The sequence below is a fragment of the Micropterus dolomieu genome, linkage group LG21, assembly GCF_021292245.1.
Source record: "Micropterus dolomieu isolate WLL.071019.BEF.003 ecotype Adirondacks linkage group LG21, ASM2129224v1, whole genome shotgun sequence".
NCBI classification, from domain to species: Eukaryota; Metazoa; Chordata; class Actinopteri; order Centrarchiformes; family Centrarchidae; genus Micropterus; species Micropterus dolomieu.
In genome coordinates this window covers 24621512-24639930 of record NC_060170.1, presented here as the reverse complement: position 1 = coordinate 24639930, position 18419 = coordinate 24621512, and the positions used below count along the sequence as shown (strand labels likewise).

General features: G+C 39.8%; 2 protein-coding genes across 2 annotated transcripts in view; one reads left to right on the top strand and one right to left on the bottom strand.

The window, feature by feature from the left end:
- iqgap2 (IQ motif containing GTPase activating protein 2) overlaps positions 1-18419 on the bottom strand; it is a 37136-nt gene that overhangs the window by 9456 nt on the left and 9261 nt on the right. The window contains exons 3-24 of the mRNA XM_046034468.1: positions 16239-16395; positions 15644-15721; positions 13992-14068; positions 11943-12010; positions 10499-10612; positions 10216-10394; positions 9441-9528; positions 9066-9229; positions 8426-8513; positions 7973-8136; positions 7664-7824; positions 7080-7204; positions 6740-6903; positions 3221-3311; positions 2500-2667; positions 2246-2388; positions 1859-2029; positions 1491-1574; positions 1261-1332; positions 1100-1169; positions 491-699; positions 111-263 (exon numbers count right to left, since the gene is read on the bottom strand). Of these exons, the coding sequence (XP_045890424.1) occupies positions 111-263; positions 491-699; positions 1100-1169; positions 1261-1332; positions 1491-1574; positions 1859-2029; positions 2246-2388; positions 2500-2667; positions 3221-3311; positions 6740-6903; positions 7080-7204; positions 7664-7824; positions 7973-8136; positions 8426-8513; positions 9066-9229; positions 9441-9528; positions 10216-10394; positions 10499-10612; positions 11943-12010; positions 13992-14068; positions 15644-15721; positions 16239-16395 (2788 nt within the window). The remainder of the gene's footprint in view (positions 1-110; positions 264-490; positions 700-1099; positions 1170-1260; positions 1333-1490; positions 1575-1858; positions 2030-2245; positions 2389-2499; positions 2668-3220; positions 3312-6739; positions 6904-7079; positions 7205-7663; positions 7825-7972; positions 8137-8425; positions 8514-9065; positions 9230-9440; positions 9529-10215; positions 10395-10498; positions 10613-11942; positions 12011-13991; positions 14069-15643; positions 15722-16238; positions 16396-18419) is intronic.
- Positions 4338-7022, top strand: f2rl2 (coagulation factor II (thrombin) receptor-like 2). The gene is made up of 2 exons (XM_046034469.1): positions 4338-4573; positions 4950-7022. The coding sequence occupies exons 1-2, from the start codon at positions 4510-4512 to the stop codon at positions 6008-6010; spliced, it is 1125 nt and encodes a 374-aa protein (XP_045890425.1). The 5' UTR covers positions 4338-4509; the 3' UTR covers positions 6011-7022.

Here is an 18419-nt window from a genome sequence, read left to right as displayed (position 1 = left end):
GGGAAGAGAGAAGGAGTAGTATTAAATGTGTCTGCAACTGCACTTGGGATATCTTATTAAACCTTTTAGGTTGAATAGATGAGGTAGAGTTAGACACATTTTTGTATCACCTGCAGCAGGTAAAATAGATGTTGGTAGGCCTCCAGTTTCCTTCTTTTGCTTTTATTCAGGCCCTTAATACCCACTCTGTCTCCTGCAGTCAAGTCATCTTTACTCATTTTATTTTTCTTGTTCTTCATCTTCTTATTATGGGACACAACATCCTTTTCAAAGACACAAACACCAAATGAATTAAGCACCCAAACTGGACAGGACAAGACATATAATACAGGAATTTTTAGGGATGCGATACAGAGCATTTGTGTGTGTCACAGTGGGAATCAAACACAGATCTCACACACCAAAAGCATGTGTCTTATCCACTGAACCATCGCCACCCCCACAGTATGCTTTTCTCTTCCTTGTACACATAAAAACAAGGGTTGCCAACCTGTAGAGTGATCCTGTTCTTCACCAGCAGTCCAATCTTTATGTCCATCAGGCTCAAGTCTTTCTCCATCTGCTGATTGGAGCGAATATTGGTCACCACTTCCTCCCTAAGCCGTGTCACTTCCTGCTCCTCCTGAAGGTCCAGGGTGCTCTGCTCTAACAAGTGGACAAACTTACGCACCACTGACAGAGGAGGATCCTTGGCCCCGGCTAAAATTTGGCAAAAAAAATAACCAAACAGATGTCACCATATGTTTGGCAAATTCTCTAAATATCAAGATTACCTGTATCAAAATACTAAGACTAAGTTAGGGATGGTAATTGGTGCTTTCACACACAAGATTCACATATTTACACAGGGGATCATTTAGAAAAATAAACTTACAAGTAATGCCAGTGTGATGATTAAACTGGATACAGTCAGATGAGCTCAGAAATTAGGGACGCCTAACTAAAACGCAATCACACGTAATGAAACTACTAATTTAACCGATGCAATATGACCATCATCAAAGTCTAAAGGAATTTAAAGTCTCACAATATGATATTGATATTATATCAATATAGTTCTGCTCTAACTGCAGGAGTGTAAAATGTCTTTTTGACTCACTTAGGGTTCTGTAGTCATCTCTGGCTTTGTTGGCCTTTAGAAAAGCCTGGATTTTCACAATTTCTTTTTCCTAAACACAGATAACAGTGAGTCTTACACAGAATGGAACAACCAACACCAAACTAAAGGATGTCGCTCAGTGATGTTTACTGATTACTTACATGATCTCTGAAGAACTGCAGTCTCTGATTGTATTTACTTTTGGCTTTCCACATTTTCACCAAAGACTGGATCTAAAAACACCAATGTTAAATGTCAGGTCTTTGATACAGTAGCTTTGTTATTAATGTTTAGTACATGCCGATTACATTTGCTTCACAGTTGTCTAGTCACTTAAGTTTACCGTTTTAATGTATTTTTTATATAAAACAAACAAAACACATTTTATCACCTTGACAACAGAAGCAACATTTTTCTGAAGAAGATTCATCCTGTCTTTGTACATTTTCCTCTGTTTGTAACCTCTCCAGCAAGCCTGCAATGCAAGCAAATCAGTGATCCCACAGCATGGATTATTAAACTTGATTAGTGGAAGATTCTCCTAGGGGTTTCTGCTCCTTGAGGTGTTGTCACTGCTCTAATGTTTTATGTGCCATTTCTGATTTTGGATTTTCATTTAAGAATGCTGAAAACATACAGACAGTAAAGTGCTTGTAAACTACAGAAAATGTTCATCTTTTTGCATCTCTATTGATTTATAATTCCTGCAGTATCACTTAAGTTGACGTCAATCATTCATTCACAGTTCATAGTGCAGACCTGCAATTTGATGACTTGTGGTTCTTGTTGGTGTAGATACTCCATTCTCTGGGTATACTTTTTCCTGACCAGGTAACCTTTGATCCTCGCCTGCAGCTGGGTCACCAAGGATTCATTGGCCATCCATAACTGTTCCCTATTATATACTGCAGTCGCACAGCTGACAACACCCTACGGGAAAAAGGCATGTTTTGAAGTTTTCAGGTTAGAAAAAAACCCTCTGTAGGCTGAATATTATCTCATCAAACGAATAGTGCAATTTTTAAATATCACATCACTGAATTGATTGTAAAACCAAGAATGAAATAAATCCAATCAATGGTATGTAAGAATGTTAACAACATTACATAATGGAGTAGTTAAAGTATGCAGTACAGCAGGGGGTACCTGGATTTCCTCTTTACAGAGCTGGCCTCCTTTGTGTTCAAATCCTTCAGGCTCCTCCCAGGTGCCCTGTCCCGTCCCCAGGTTATAGTAGTAGTCATATCTGTCCTTGATGCAATGTTTCACCCACACACTGTCAGTGCTGCCTGGAGGAAAGCAGAAACTTCCCTTTAAACAGAGTGAATGTAATATTGGCATCTTACTATGTAGGCATCAGTGGAGCTTCCTTTCTCATGATACTTGTGCAGTCAAGTTACCTTTAGCAGCACTGTTTGTTTGTCTCTGCACCAGTTCAGCCTGGTATGTGTCAGCACATTCAGGGAGCACCGCTCTCAGTCCTGCACTGGGAACTTGCAAAGCCTTCAGTGTATTTTGAGAGTCTCCCTCGGCCACCACCTTGTTAATATCAGCTACTGCTCTGGCCACTAGCAAAGTAAACAAGATTTAACCAAAGAAGTTGTTGAGTACAAAAACAGCACAGTAACACCAAAGTAAAAACTAGCAAGTAAGTGAAGTGGTTATTAAAAAAAAAAAATCACAATATTGACAGTATCAACACACAGCCAACTAGATTAGAATATCTATATAACTGAAAAGGAGGATAAAAACCTAAAAGGACCAAGAAATTTTTACATTCTATTTTTCCCTACATCATGAGGAACTTTCAGTGTAACAGTTTTACCTTTATCGAGTTTTCGACCTTAATAAAGGTTACTTTATTACTGCACGTACATCAGTAAGCAATCAGCTGTAGCCTCGTGCCAGCTGATACAAGCTATGGGTATTCATTTGGAACAGTAATAAGCCCACTAGCCCACTAACTATTAATAGTGCAGTGATCTGAATATAATGCACATCTTCTGGACAATCAGAATCTAGTACTCAACGAGCCCATTGTACGGGAAGAATTAACCAAAGATGAATTAATTATTAAGTAATTAAGATATGAATGAGTGAATTTAAACTCTGGGTACATACATGTGAGAGCCTCCTCTTCATCCTGGTTGGCTGTGTGTATGGCCTCTTGGATTTGGTCCAGCCACAGTACTGCAGACTCATCTCCAGAACGCTACAATCAGGTAAAAGCACAGGGTCACCTCACTTCTTCTCAGAGAGAAGAGACCAAACTACACTCAGGCACACAAGGCACTGTTTACGCATAGCTGCACAATACTAACTTGATATTAAATAAATAAATACATATTTTGAAGCAATTACAGTCAGAACATTCAATGTCCAAGGTTAGAAATTCTTGTAGTTAGATACAAATTCTTCAAGTTAGGATTGTGGACTTTTGAATGTGCTGTATTTTACTGTATGGCTGTAGCGCTTCATAGCAATGCCGATTACCACTGCACTACAAAAGCTGGTGCTGTTAGAGCAACAGCAAATAATAGACAATACCATTTCCCCTGTGTCCAGAGGTAAGATCTAAGGAAAAGGAAAGGAAAAAATGAGTAATTATTGTTAGTTACACTACAAATATATCCTGACCCTCCCTCAATAAACCACTTTGTACTAAAAAACATAACAGCATAAATATAACAGCACAATTACCACAAAGAATGTTTATTCAGCCTGACTTCAGTATTATTTCTCAGGCTAATTTTAGAGAACTTTGGGGACCGGGATGTATCCCTGACCACAGTGAGGAAGTAAGTCACCATTAACATAAACCGAGCAGACTAAAAGCGGCTTCTTTGTTTATATCTGCATCTGACCAACGATTCCCCCAGTATGACAAAAAACATCCCTGTTGTTCATTATAAAAGAGCATGTCCCAATATCCCAAAACATCAGTTACTTTAGTGATTCCTTAATTCCATAACCAGACTGACCAACACTATTGTCACCTCAAATAAATGAAAAACCCAAATCATTAAAACAAAAAACTTGTAATAACCTAAACCACAATAAAATAACTTATTGTAACAGTAATCAGTGTTATGTGTTTATGGATTCAGCTGTGTCCTCCCACCCCAGTGAGTCAGTGGGCAGTTACTGACGCAGGCATGGGGGAATTCAGTTTTCAGGCCTGGACAGGAAACGTGTTCACTGCACTAACACACAAGCGTCCCACATACACTAGCGGGAAGCTGAGCTTGAGAACACAGCATTATCAGTTCTACTGTTGCTCTGCGAAGATGCAAAACAGCAGATTTTACAGAGGGAAAACTCCTACTCCTTTTACTGAAAAGAAGCAACACAGAGAGGGGTGAAGACCAGAAACCTTGGGAAAAACTCTGGGATATAGACTGGAGAGCGACATGGCTGACCTTGTTCCAGGACTTCTCATTTGTTTGATGGCAGTCCAGACCATTCAGCACAATGGTAAGTTTACTATACTTAACTGAATTTATATCTTTTAAGCCAGGGTCAAAAATTACACTATATTTACACTTTTTATAAACATTATGTCATTTTGGTACACAACAACTGGATTGGGGCTCATTTTCCAAGTCAAAGTTAAATAACACAGATTTACCTGTTTTAGTACAGCTGTAAATACTATACAAAAATCCCAATATTAAAAATATTGCAATGTGTTTTCTTTGCTAGAAATGAAAAAAGTTTTCAAATGAACACTAACCAACAAATAGTGTGACTAACTACATTTTGTTTTTTTTAAATGTAGTTTCAAATTAGCTTCAACATAAAATTAAAGTTAATTTAAAGCCATAAACAACATTTTTCTCTCCATTTATAGGAAACAGAACCAGGACCAAAACCAATATTCCAACTGGTCTTGTACCAAAAACCTTCAAGGGGAGGACGTACATACTTAATGGCACAGACGAGCTGCCGACCATTCCCTATCCCAGCACAAACCCTTGGCTGCATGTGAACTGGGAGGAGCCAGTGACAGCCTATACCACAGGGGTCCTCAGCACACGGGTCATACCTTTGTCATACATCTTGGCCATGCTTGTGGGTATCCCCTCCAACGCCTACATTCTGGCCTTCCTCAGACTCAGAGCAAAGTCCTTCGCCACAGTAGTTTTTTACCTGAACCTGGCCTTGTCGGACCTGCTGCTCCTGCTCTCTCTGGCACTGCGAATTCACTACCACTTCAACGGAAACAACTGGATATTTGGGGAAATCTCCTGCCGGCTTATCACAGCCTTGTTTTATGGCAATGTTTACTGTTCTGCTCAAACTATAGCATGCATCAGTCTGAAGCGCTACCTGGCTGCGGTCAGACCGTTTTTGTACAGAAGGCTGTCTAAGACTACGCTGGCAGTGTGGACATGCCTGGTTGTGTGGTTCCTGTACGTGGCTGCTATTGTGCCAGAGCTCCTGGTCAGGCAAAGCTACCAGGTTACCCAGCTGGGAGTCATCACCTGCCATGATGTACTTCCCCTAGAAGAAAAATCTCATTCCACACTGGTGCCGTATAGGCTGATGCTGGTTTGTCTGGGTTTCATAGTACCCTTCCTGATTTGCATCTATGCCCATGTGGCAGTGGTATACCACTTAGGGCAATCTGGCTGTGACTGGAGACCGTTTATCAGGGTCAGTACTCTGGTTTTCGTTATCTTTGTGGTGTGTTTCTTGCCCAGTGGCATCCTGCATATCGCCCACTACATCCGCCTGTTTTCAAATGGGGACGACAGACTGTATGGTTACTACAGAGTAGCGGTGTGTCTCTGCTGCTTCCACAGTTGTCTGGATCCCTTCCTGTTCCTGCTCATTTCGAAGACGACAGCCTCTGAACTAGAATTCATTTCCGTCTACGGGATACCTCAGAGGCCGGCTGTTATGATGTGAAACTGGATGCGAGTACGCAGAAAAAGCAGCTCCTTGCTGGACTAATGTTGGGAACCAGCAGGGAAGCACAAGCCCAGAAACAAAGATGTGAAAGTTAAGAGTGGACACTGAATTTAACAGGGTAATAGTGCAATATATGTTATGTCCAAAACAACAGGAAGCTCTGAATCTTTAAGAATATCAGGAAAGGAACAATGAAACTGTGAAACCTATATAGCTTAACGTCAACCCAATCCGAGTATTTTGACTCTACAATGGGGATTGTGATGGAACAGTGGACAAGACACACGCCTTTGGTGCGAGAGACCCCACTGTGACACCTACCAATGTGTCCCTGACAATTAACCCCTAGTTGCTCCAGAGGTGTGCGACCTCTGACATATAGCAATAATAAGTAGCTTTGGAGAAAAGTGTCAGCTAAATGAATAAATGTAATGTACAATCGTTTGTCTTTGCCTTGTTACAAAAACAGCTTAATAGAAAAGTTAATAGAAAAGTTCCACATCAACATCAAGCAGTTCAGATTTAGGAGGATGTAGTAATGTAAAATAGAGCCATGCTGCTGTGCAAGTCCAAAAAAACTAACGATTAGAGTGAGATAAAGTTATGACATGTTACAGCAACGGTTTATTAAGCCATAAAAATATTTTAGACTTTGAGCATGTGAGAGGTGCAAGCGCATTTATTTACATAAATCATATTAGTTTACTCAATTTAGTGTCACAATACCTGGCAGAGGAGTTTCTTGGTGTATTGTAGGAGATCATGGTAATGTTTGGCTGTGTCTGGGTTCACCCCCATCAACTTGGCTGTAGGGAGGAGCAGGGCTGCAAGCGTTTGCTTAGGATCACCTGAGTTAAGTGCCTCATTGATCTCAGCTATGGCTATGATGCCTGCGGGGAGAAAACAAGCAACATTTGATACTTGATCTGTCAATGTGTTTAATTTATTTTGTGGGGTTTTTTTGGAGGATCACATCCAAAATAAAAATAAAAATTTCCAAGGGTTGAAACTGCTGGCTTAAAAATGTCCACAAGCTACACTACGTAAAAGTTAACCACTTTCTTACGTTCGTGCTCCTCATGGACTTGAATGTTGACTGTGTCGATGCATTTCTGAACATCATTCCAGGTGAGAAACTCTTGGCCCTTGGCAAGAGCCTCCCCTCGCAGTTTGATAAGCGTGTCAGCATACCTGAGGGAGAGTGCCATAAAGAAACTCAACAAAGTTTTATGACATTTAATGACCTACTCATCAGCCCACCATAGAGGGACATAGCGACATGCAACCTAAAGACAATATTTCTATAACTATTTAATCAAATTAATTTCTTGCTCCTAAAGCTATTTTCTACCATCATAATTGAACTTCTGAGAGCCACAGTTAGAGCAACAACAAAACAAAAAAAAGTAATCATTCAAGAGAACAGCATCACCACCAGCATCAACAGAAGTGACAGCAGTGTGAGGTTAACTACAGAAAAACTCCACTGCAGATCGTACAGTCCAGTGTCTTGTTAAATTACACTTAAGCAAGACAAATGCTTGCTAAAAGGGAAGCCTGAACCTACTGTCACCAAGCTGTTGCCCTATGGTATCGATCTGGCTTAACAGCTGGTGTTCCTAGTACTTGTTTAATGCACAGCCCCCTTACCTGTTGAGGTTGTCTTGGTCCATGTTGGTGAAGCCCAGAGGAGAGTCTGTCAGTTGCTCAATCACAGCCTGGGGGTCTTTGGTGTCCAGCACCTCGTTCAGCACTGCTACAGCTGACAGCATCTCCACAGCTACACTCAGCTCCTCATGGCTCAAACCAGACTAATAAAACATAAAAAGGCCTGAATCATGAGCATGAAGTGACATTTAACTAAAGTGTATGTCTAGCCTCCCCTATAGCTGTAAACATATCTGTATTAGCATGTGGGTCGACATTTAAAGAGCTAGAATTGAAAACATGATGTCTCACCCGCCCCCCTTGTAGCTGCAAACTGAAAAGCTCAGCCTGATAGAGGTTGGCAGCAGTTTGGTACACAAGTGGAAGTTGTGCCTCAGGGTTCATCAGCTCCTCTACCGTCTCCATCGCATTGCCAAAACGAATGGCTGTGTTGATCGCTGCAACTGCCTCAAGTTCTGGTCAAGACAATGATCACAGAAAGCCATGTCTTGCAGATAACCCAAACATAATTTTGGAAAGGCATGTCAGTATTAAAATAACATTGTCTTCCTTTCCTCACAATTACATGCTGAAATGCCTTTAAAAAACCCATGTTAAAAGGTTTATCATGAACTTCACTGTGTAATAGTACACAGACTCTACATGTGTGCTTTGAGAAGCTTACAAGTGGGTACATATGTGATTTTCCACTGACCAGTAAATAGTGTTAATAAACATCTATGGTAAGTAACAGAAGGTGCTTACTTCGTTTCTCTGCCTCTGCAGAGTCATTACAAGAGCTGACAACTCTCTGAATCTCCTCTTTGTCCATCATCACGGCTCTCCCTCCATCCTGCAGCACAAAGATTAGAGTTCACTAGAGATATACCAATAAGATCCCATATTTATTCATTCAACATACTTTTATGCAGGGCAAAGTGCCTGATGGTGTCCTTTCCAACTGAAGTTACGGTTGCAGAATAGTTTTTTAATTCTCTGAAGTTGTCGCTTTTTCTTTATAACACAATGTCTTCGCTGTATGGCAGTGTATAGTGAAAGTAGCACAGTCCTTCAGCGTCTACACTACATTTAGTCAGCCAATGAACTGCTATGTGCTCACAGCAGTACATAAAATGGAAGTGGATCGGCATTGTCAGAGGACAAACAAAAAACAGAAAAACGTTTAGAAATGGGGTCAAAGACAATGCTGCAAAGGTGTTTCCCTGGAAATGGGTATGATTTCTTTCTATTCCACTCCTACGAGTGAATTAATTTGTACTGTGGCTTTAAAGTTGCCAGCATTTTCAACTACGGCCCTCAAGTACTGCTTTTTTAATTATAGGCTTTTTTGTTGTACTCCCTCAACAACTGCAAAAAAAAGCAAACAAGCTCTGACTCCGTATACCTTTGATTTATGTTGGCAATAGGTGGTAAAATGTTCCAGGTACCAGCGACAGTTTGACTCCTGAACACCTAGCAGGGCCAAAGCTTCAAGCCTGAGTGCAGCCAACAGAGCAGCTTCGTCCTGGGTCGACACAGCTTGATTCACCTGGATTACTGCTGCCTGGACTGGAGACAGGAAAAACCAAGACAGACGTCACTGAGGGACAACGTACGGCCCAATTTTAACTGCACATTCTTCACTGTAAATTCAGAGTTCACCAGTGTCCTGTGTGTTTTCCATGCAAGAAGGAATGCAATCATGGTACTTGGCAGTATTTTGGGAAAAAGAAACATGTAAGGGAAAAAGAAAGTAACATGTGGGAGGGAAAGTCCTTACTGTTGACAAAGTCAAGGCAGCCCTGGATCTCCTGCTGAGTCAGCAGCTCCTCATACACATCTCTTTCTTCAGAAGCAATCGAGGAGCACTAATTGAGGGAGACAAAGAAAAAAATATATATTAATTTCAAACAGCATACTTAATTTGAACCTTGTCACATAATGCATATTCTACAGTTCACATTTCCGCCATTAAGTGGAAACGGATGGCTCCTGTACAGTATTTGTAAAGAGAATGGGAGGCGAGATGCCGGATGCTGCGGAGGGTTTGTGTTGTGAAGTACAGCTGACACTGCAGCCACTGGAATGTGCTGGCAAGGCCTGTGATTGAGTCAGTGCAAGCAACCCCTTTCCAAACTCGGGTTCTCGGGTTTAGGGCAACACTCACGTTTACATTTTTTTGCTTTCATCAAATTTGGTCACAATGTTTTATATTCAATCATGCCTACACAAGACTTTGCAACCCTGTTCCCAACCCGAGTTGAATACAGAAGTGAGACTGCATATAGTAGAAGGTTGTAGTATTTAGTACAAAGATGGGTTGTTTTTTTATTGGTGAACGCAATTTATTATAATTTATGTAACTGAATATCTGGCTAGTGTAAAAACGAGCTAAATAGAGATTGGTGAATAGACAACCAACAAAGTGAGCAACCAAGAGAGAAACTAAACAGGCTGTTTAATTAGAAAGACAAGCCTTCTATACAGGGGAAGCCTGAACCAAACATTATACAAATAAATGATGACGGTGAAACATAAGAAGTGAGGCTTCTCACCCTTCCTGCGGACTGACTCTGCTTACGAGCCTTGGCCTGGCTCAGTGTGTCCTGGTAGTCTTGGGCCAGAGGTTCCTGGGTGTTTCTCAGCATTGCATTAGGATTATTCAGGGCTCCCATTGTCACAGATGCCTGGCCTCGGTCAACTGCCTCATTGATGGCAATCACAGCAGCATGTACTAAGGACAACAGAGTATGTGCGAACATTTTCGTGTTGGCTAAAATCTTCTGGAGTTTGTCAAAAACATCAATAGAGAATTAGTTCAAAGGTCAGAGGACTTACAGGCAGCTTCATCCACTGAGAGCTCATTGGCTAGGATTCCTCCAATCTTACTGAAAGCTGGCATTTGAATGCCATACTTCTCCAGCTCACTCCTCATGTTACTGATCTCTTCCTCTGGCAGGCAGATATACACAGATTGCAGGGGAAATTGCGGTGTTACAGAGTATAGAATAGTAAAGGCTAAAAACTCACAAACGCACAGTCACTGAATTTAAGTCATGGCTATTTTAATAGTTTATGCATTTCTTGTTGCTTTCAAACAGAAGTCAAATGATACAACGATGAATATAACTTTTTTTCTGTATAATTTTAAAATGTGTTCATTAGTATGCTCACTGTATAAAGCCTTACATGCAAAATAGTTGAGCCAACTGTAAAAAAAAAAAAAACCTTTCAAACATAAATGTTTCATAGGTTTCAGTAATCTGGTGGAAGAATTGATAATATCCTTTAGAAACGTTTATCCTCAAATTTTAGTGCACATTTTCACATCTTGTCAAATTTAGTGTGCAGGTGCAACTCCTCAGCTAACATTTCGCATACACAGTTAGAGCACAGCGGGCGGAATTGAGTTTCAAGAAACTACAACAGCATGGCACAGCGTGGCAGGAACATGTAGGGGAGGGCAGCAGCATGCACCACGTGTACTGGAAAAGTAAATATCTGATAAAATAGTGTTTGGATAACCAGTAAGGTGTTGGGAGGGAATTTGCATGTTGTTTTTCAAATTTCTAAGTAATGAACATGCATTTATAGTAATGAGAATTTTTCCCTTACATTTGTCTATTCTGGTATACATTACTGTTACCATCCATCGTCAACCGCTTATCCTGCGTACAGGGTCGCGGGGCATTACTGTTACATATACATATAATTCTTATACTGTGAATATGGAACATACCAGTTATTGAGTTACTGTATGTAAGTCTCAATGAGAAATTGCATAAAGAAACACAAACAAACAAATGAAGTTTTTACTTTTGGTTTGTTGTGAGTGGTTGAGGGCCTTTCACAGGACAAATAAAATGTGCATTTTTGAGGTCTAAAATACCACAGGGAACCTTTTGGCAGTAACCAGAGGGAACAGCTTCCCAAAGTTACATTAAAGTTACTTAAAACTTGTAGTTTTTTGAGTCCTATTCAGTATTATTTGAATGACTCCAGGGGATATTTTGGAGAACTGAAATGTGTGAAAGATCTATATTAATCATAACACATTTACATAAATCCTCATAAAAATGTACATGCTGGAGAGCACAGAGACACACAAGACTTCTTATTAAAATAATACACGCACACCTGGATATGTACACAATAAAAAAGGTTAAAGGCAACATTTATCCTTCATTTTAAAAGCAATTAATAATAACTTCATTGATTACATTTAAACATATCTATATAACTTTTGTGCTATACTTCAGTTTCTGATTTCCACGGGTATTACCTGTAAAGGCCACTTTCCCCAGCAGGTCCTGGATCTGTGGTGCAATGCCCAGTTTGTACAAGTACAAGCTGAAATAAACCATATGGGATGTAAGATTTAAACACACAAAAATAAGGAAGCACTGAGAAGCTTCCTACATTCTGATATTCAGCAGTCTGATATCAAGAAACAGAAACTCTAGTTTTGGAACTTTTCTGTTATGACTGTGGTCCTGATGCCTATTTCACCACAGGGGGGTAGTGTTGGCTCCCAATACAACAAGCACCGTCTTACAGCAGCCAGCAGGCTCAGTGAATTCAACAAGCAGGTGGCTGGAAACTTCATAAAACTTTCATCTTCCCGCAGGTACCTGATAAGTGCTAATGAATTATAGATATCTAAGGCAGGTATGGCATCAACACAGCTTTCGAATGAGTTGTAGTAGCTGGTTATTCTGGCCAATGGTCACGGTGTGTGCGTACACATGAAGTGCCCTATGTGCTTGGGACATGGGGGGCTTTAGACAATTACCTAAACAAACTCTGCTTATACAAAAGGTCATGTTTTAATAAGCAGGCAGCTGATTCAGTTGAGATACAAACACAGTAACAGCTGACTGGGGTTAATGAAGGTGGCCGATTATAAGCCACTGGGTTACAGACAATCAGCTGACTAGCTTAGAGCAACTAGCCTAGCTGTCTCCAGACTGTGGATGCCCCTGTTTATTTCCAAGTTTTTCTCTTCCCTTAGACAACAAATTAAGCCCTACATCTCTACTACTTTGTCATAAGCGTTTTTCAATGTACTTGTAAGCTAAGGTTTTTCACCATTATATTGAGTTCCTTTAAATTTTCCATCACACTGAATGTGCAGCAGCATCCGCTGCTTCGCCTCCATGTGTGCATGTGTTTGTACCCAGGGAAGCAGACTATGCACTAGGTCCTTGTGGGACTTAAGCTGGACTCGCAGGAAGGAAGAGCACGTGTGTGCATAAGGAGGGAAGGAAACCAATTCTCTCAGGACCTGACCAAAACACTACAACAGAGAAAACAATCCTAGCAGCTCCCATAACCACTCCCTAAATCTGTGTTTAGCTGACTGGACAGATTGGCCCTTCATTTCATTCGAAGTCGTCCCAACTTAAAAAGCAAGGACCAGAAGTTGTAATTCTCAAGTCTCCTTTTAAAGTATTACAACATTTTCTACAAACCCGATACCATGAGAAAGAATTTACACTTTGTGGAGACACTAAAATAAAGACTTGAGCACTGAAACCACATTTAAATTTTATTCTACTATTTAAATTTGTCAGAAAGTCCCTGCTTATATACTATACAGAGGTTTATACAAGCAGTGAGAATAGACTGGTTACGCTCATCAAAAGTGTTCAAAACACATGTAAGTAACAGAGTCTTAAAAACATTACAAATTAATTGAATTGCTAATTAGCACATAACTTGTGTTATGTAAGGTGTTTGAGCAAACTGACAATTCAAGGACTGAAAGCATGTGAACTTGTAGCAATAGCTGCTTATAGCTAAATGCATGGTGGTGTATAACATAGCCTTAAAGACAAATCATAAAAAGATATATGTGTTGTGTCAGCCAAACCTAAGTAGAAATACCATTTTCCAGTTCCTGTTTCACATCAGTGAGTACTATTTCTATTCTTGTTGACAAATAAATTAGTGTTTGACATTTGCCTGCCATAGCTATCAAGTGAAATAAATTAATCTAAATTAGTGAGTAACCTGTCGGTATGAGTTTGAGCAGACTAATGCTGTACATATACATGTAAATGGAAACATTTACAGACAAATGCAATGCTGCCCTTTAGCTCATAGTTTAATTCTACCTAACAGATAACAGCGCTTAGCTTTAGATCATCTATAATAATAACACTTTAGTACACTGGTTTTCATTTCTTCTTGCAAGTGAAACCTGAAAGTGACTTTCAGGTGTGGCACCTACAGGTAGAAAGCAAGTGGGTACTATGCCAATGCGCAAACAAAAGCCTTGAGATGAGTGAGCAATTTTGCTGTCAGAAGAGAGAAATACTTTTATTCCTACCTCAGAGCGTGTATGCAGTATACCACCTTGGGCATGTTTTTGCGATCATACACATCTGTCGTTTCAGGATAGAATATCTGAAAGCAGAAAACATAACAGAACATTTTTTCAGTGACATGACACTTTATTCTGCTGCAGCCAAGGGGTGGACATTATAATAGGGACACCTGCAAAATATAAAGCAATGCCAGGCAACTGCACTGTAATAAATGCTACCTCCATGAAGCACACTATTTTCAATACCACAAAGCTGAAATCAACCAGTCACAAGCATCATTTCTAAAATAATTAGGATTACAAGCTTCACAGAGGTAACATTTATTGGAGTGCTCATGCACTGGTCAGCATTATATTTTACAGGTGCTCATGCTGTTGTCTTAATCACTGTTCATAGTATGCGTTTGGTTGGCATAGTTTTTAGGCACCTTACAGATACATTTAATGGCTAAAACTTGGTTAGCCTTCATATGTCACATCATAAAGATATTCAGTTTAAGGAGAATGCAGTCTCCAAAACACTGGGACCACCTCTCATCAATCTCTAAAATTACACTCTCAGCATCATGATTTTGCTCAATAACATGGAATGATGTAATGCTACAGATAACTTTAAGTTATCAGAGGGACAATTCCTAAAAGTGCTATTCATAAAAGGGCAGAGATCAGAGATAAGTGGGTATCAACTTTCCCACATTTTCATTTCCACGATACACATCTTTTGTGTCATCTCATAAAAAATGTAATGAGGTTAATACTGTTCTTGAGAACTGCCCCACCCACATTACAATTTCATCTGCAAGTGTTTACATTCTTACAGATGCATGAAATGTGTGTGTATATGATATCATGTCAGAGATGACAGTAAATTCTGAGGTTACAGCACCTGTAGCCTACTCACCAATTACAGGTTTGAAATTTATTCTGCAACTGTTGTAGTGTAGATTATACTGAAATTTATTCTGCAACTGTTGTAGTGTAGATTATACTGAAATTTATTCTGCAACTGTTGTAGTGTAGATTACACTAGTTGTCTTTGTTTTGGATTCTACTGAATGGATGGATTCTACTACTTAGTTGTAGGTAAAAATGATTAGTTTTAAGATGGTTTCTGCCTTCTAATATGAGCGATTATGAACCAACCCTGAGTCAACAAACTCATGACAAAGCCAAGGCATTCTTTAGTTTGTGTAGAAAACCATCACTTGAACGGGATTTCCCTGGCAGTTGGTTTTATTTTTAGTCTCATGCAAATTCGCGTTTACTGGTTAGATGGACTTTTAAGACAGCTAATAAGCAATTACTGTGGTAAAACACTTGTTGGAACAAAACATCTTACATAGAGTAAAAAATATATATATTTTTTTTTAATCTCCCGTATGTGTTATTCTATCCTAATTGGAATCTCTCAGATATGTTCAAGTGATATTTTTGACTTATCAAAGCCTCTTTACAACCCTTTTGAAGTGTCTGAATTTTAAAAAAGGTTTAATTCACGTACAAAAGGTTTAATTCACGTACAAAAGGTGGTACTTAATGTAGCAAATTCCTTTTCTTAAGGTGTGATGTGTAAAAGCAGACTCAAATGGGTCTGTATACTGTACACATTTGTTTAACAGGGAGTAGGTGTCTGCATTGCTGTGCAAGCCTCTTACCTTGGGGAGACCCACTGACTCCATGGCTCTGAGCCACTGCACTGTATTGTCGGTGTGCCTGAAGTGCAGCCCTTTGCTCTGAAGATGAAGACAGGAGCACAAACAGAGAAATGTAGCCATATAATTATGAGGAACTGCAGAGTAATGGTTAAAATCTTTATCAATGAAAAACAGCAATAACAGGGTTATAAGGGTGTGCACAAATAATGCTGCCGTATAGAAAAGCACGCTCATCAGCAATGACATTAAAACACCAGCAACATAAAAAACCTCAAGCTGACTCTTAACATATCATAGCATCTAAATAGTCTGATAATGTTAAATTCAATCAAATCAAGCCCAAAGCCAAGCTAGTCAAGTCTGGCTCAGACATTTTTGTAGTTTATTGTTCACAACAGCTGCATGTGACAGTGAGGCCCTAAGACTCGCCTGCCACGTTCTTCCCTTTCCTGTGTGAAACTGTTTCAAACTGTCCGGAAATGAAAAAAAGATATGGAAGGTCTTTCTGTCTGCTATGATGTAAGCTGGTGAAAAATTCAAATGTACTATAACTATGACTACCAAAAAACGAAATGAGACTAAATGCGAGAAGTACCTTATAGCGAGCCTGATCTCTGTCGTAGATCCTTTTCTCAGACACCAATTTGGGGGCGAAAAAGTTGGAAAGTTTGCCAAGGTAGACACCATTCCTCAGTCCCTCCTCCAGTTCTGTGGTAGGGGGCAAGTCCTCCTCTAGGCAGGCCTCCATCCACCTGAGAGCACACAAATATCAACCTCAGAGCAAGCAGAGGATTTTCAAACATCTCTATAATGATAAAGTCTTGCAGCCAAGCGGAAAAATGCTTTCGAAGGAACTATTACAAATTTCTCAATAAATTACTAATTAAAGTCTAAGCATGCATGTTACTGGCGTACAGCTGTGAAGTGGAAACATTATCTCACACTCTTGCTCAAGTAGCTGAGGTGAATACAAATAAAGCTAAGAAGAAACTACTCTCACCAGGACCAATAACCTTTCAGGCTCAAGATGGTGACTTCTTTGTAATACTAAACAGCTTGCTATGGTTACATTCAATATATAAACAAACATCAGCCCACTCTGTTTACCCTGCCACCTGAGATCTTCAGAGTGCCGAACAATTTATGAGGAGGCTGAATGCCTGCAAGTAGTCAGCAAGTCAGTAATGGCATTTCCTACACTTGCTGCCCCTTCCCGACCTGAGTAAAAAACAGTGGACCAAGAACATATGAATATAAATCTCAATAAAAATAATGTCTTGCTGCCATTTATAGCAGTACAGTAGAGCAGGAAAGGGCTCTGTCCATTACGACAATACTGTTTTTGTTAGAAAATTAAGAACATAAGCAAAATTACGGACAATTGCAAGAAGTAAATAAAAAATTTACATTTTTTAACCTCTAAAATGGTTATTTTCTCACACACACACTGTAAACAGATCCTCTACACTGCAATTCAAACATTTTCTACATAAGATAATTCTTATAATTAGCATATATACAAATACACATAGCATTCACATTCATGTGTAAATCTGAGGTGTCTTACACCAAGTAGCTTTAATCTTGAGAAGCTGCGGACTATTCATTAGTCACTGTAACTTACACTGTACATTTCCAGCTAAACTGAGGCTTTCATGAATGTCGAGGTTCCTCGTGGGTCTATTCCAAGTACTGTTTAAAAACGATAAAATAATCTTTGTGTGGTTCATCAATGGTGATAAATGACTCGATGCAGATACAGTAAAGCCAAAAGGATATAAGAGCATGTTACTCAAAGATCAAACTGATAAGAGATATTGCTCAGCTGATAAACACGACCGAACTGCTGTCTTTACATGATCAAGTTACTATCCAGGGTAACACCCAGATTTGTAGCTGATTTTATGTTAAGAGTAAGGGGGCCAAGTAGTGGTTGTATTTGTTTTGAGATGTGTTCAGGGCCAATGATGAGAACTTACGTCTTGCCAGGTTTCAATTTTGAGAAGTTTTGGGACATCCAGCTTTTTATGTCATGTAGACAGCTTGGTAGTGAAGCTAATTTACTGATGTCCGAAGGTTTTAAAGATGTACAGTTGTATATCGTCACCGTAACTACAGAAGGAGATGTTGTGATGGCAGGTCAGGGTAAACACCAGATTGAACCCTGTAGTATTCCATGTTTATTCTGTGCAGTTCGTGGGGTAAATTCAGCAACAGAAACACAACATTTCCTAACGGCTAAGTTCGAGGAAAACCAGTCCAGAGCAGTTCCAGTAATGTTTTAGTCTATCTATAAGGGCAGCATGGTCGATGCCAAATTAAGCACTTGCAGTCAAGCAACAGTAACACAGAGTCCGTACTTATCAATAAATCATTTGTGACTCTAAGGATGGCAGATTCTGTGCTATACAGTGTGCGGAACCCAGACTGAAACTTCTCAAAAATATTATAGACTGTTGGTGGGACAGTAGGTGATTTTTTAAAGTTAGTAAATTATACCACCTTTAAATGAATTTCTACAGGATCAGCTCGAATTTAAAGCAACAACATAGTCTGGAGGCCAGTGAGAACTGGGCATTGTTACAGGCAGCACCCACACTGGGCCCAGCATGCTTTGGAAAGGGGGCTGTGGAAAGACTTGCAGTTTGAGCTTTGGGACCATGTCAAGGTTAGTGTTGGGCTTACTTGTCAAGTGGACAATGTGAGGTAAACAGCGAGCGAGCAAGATATCTAATCCTGCCTCGTTTAGTCTAAAGCCTAAATTGATCTCTGGTGA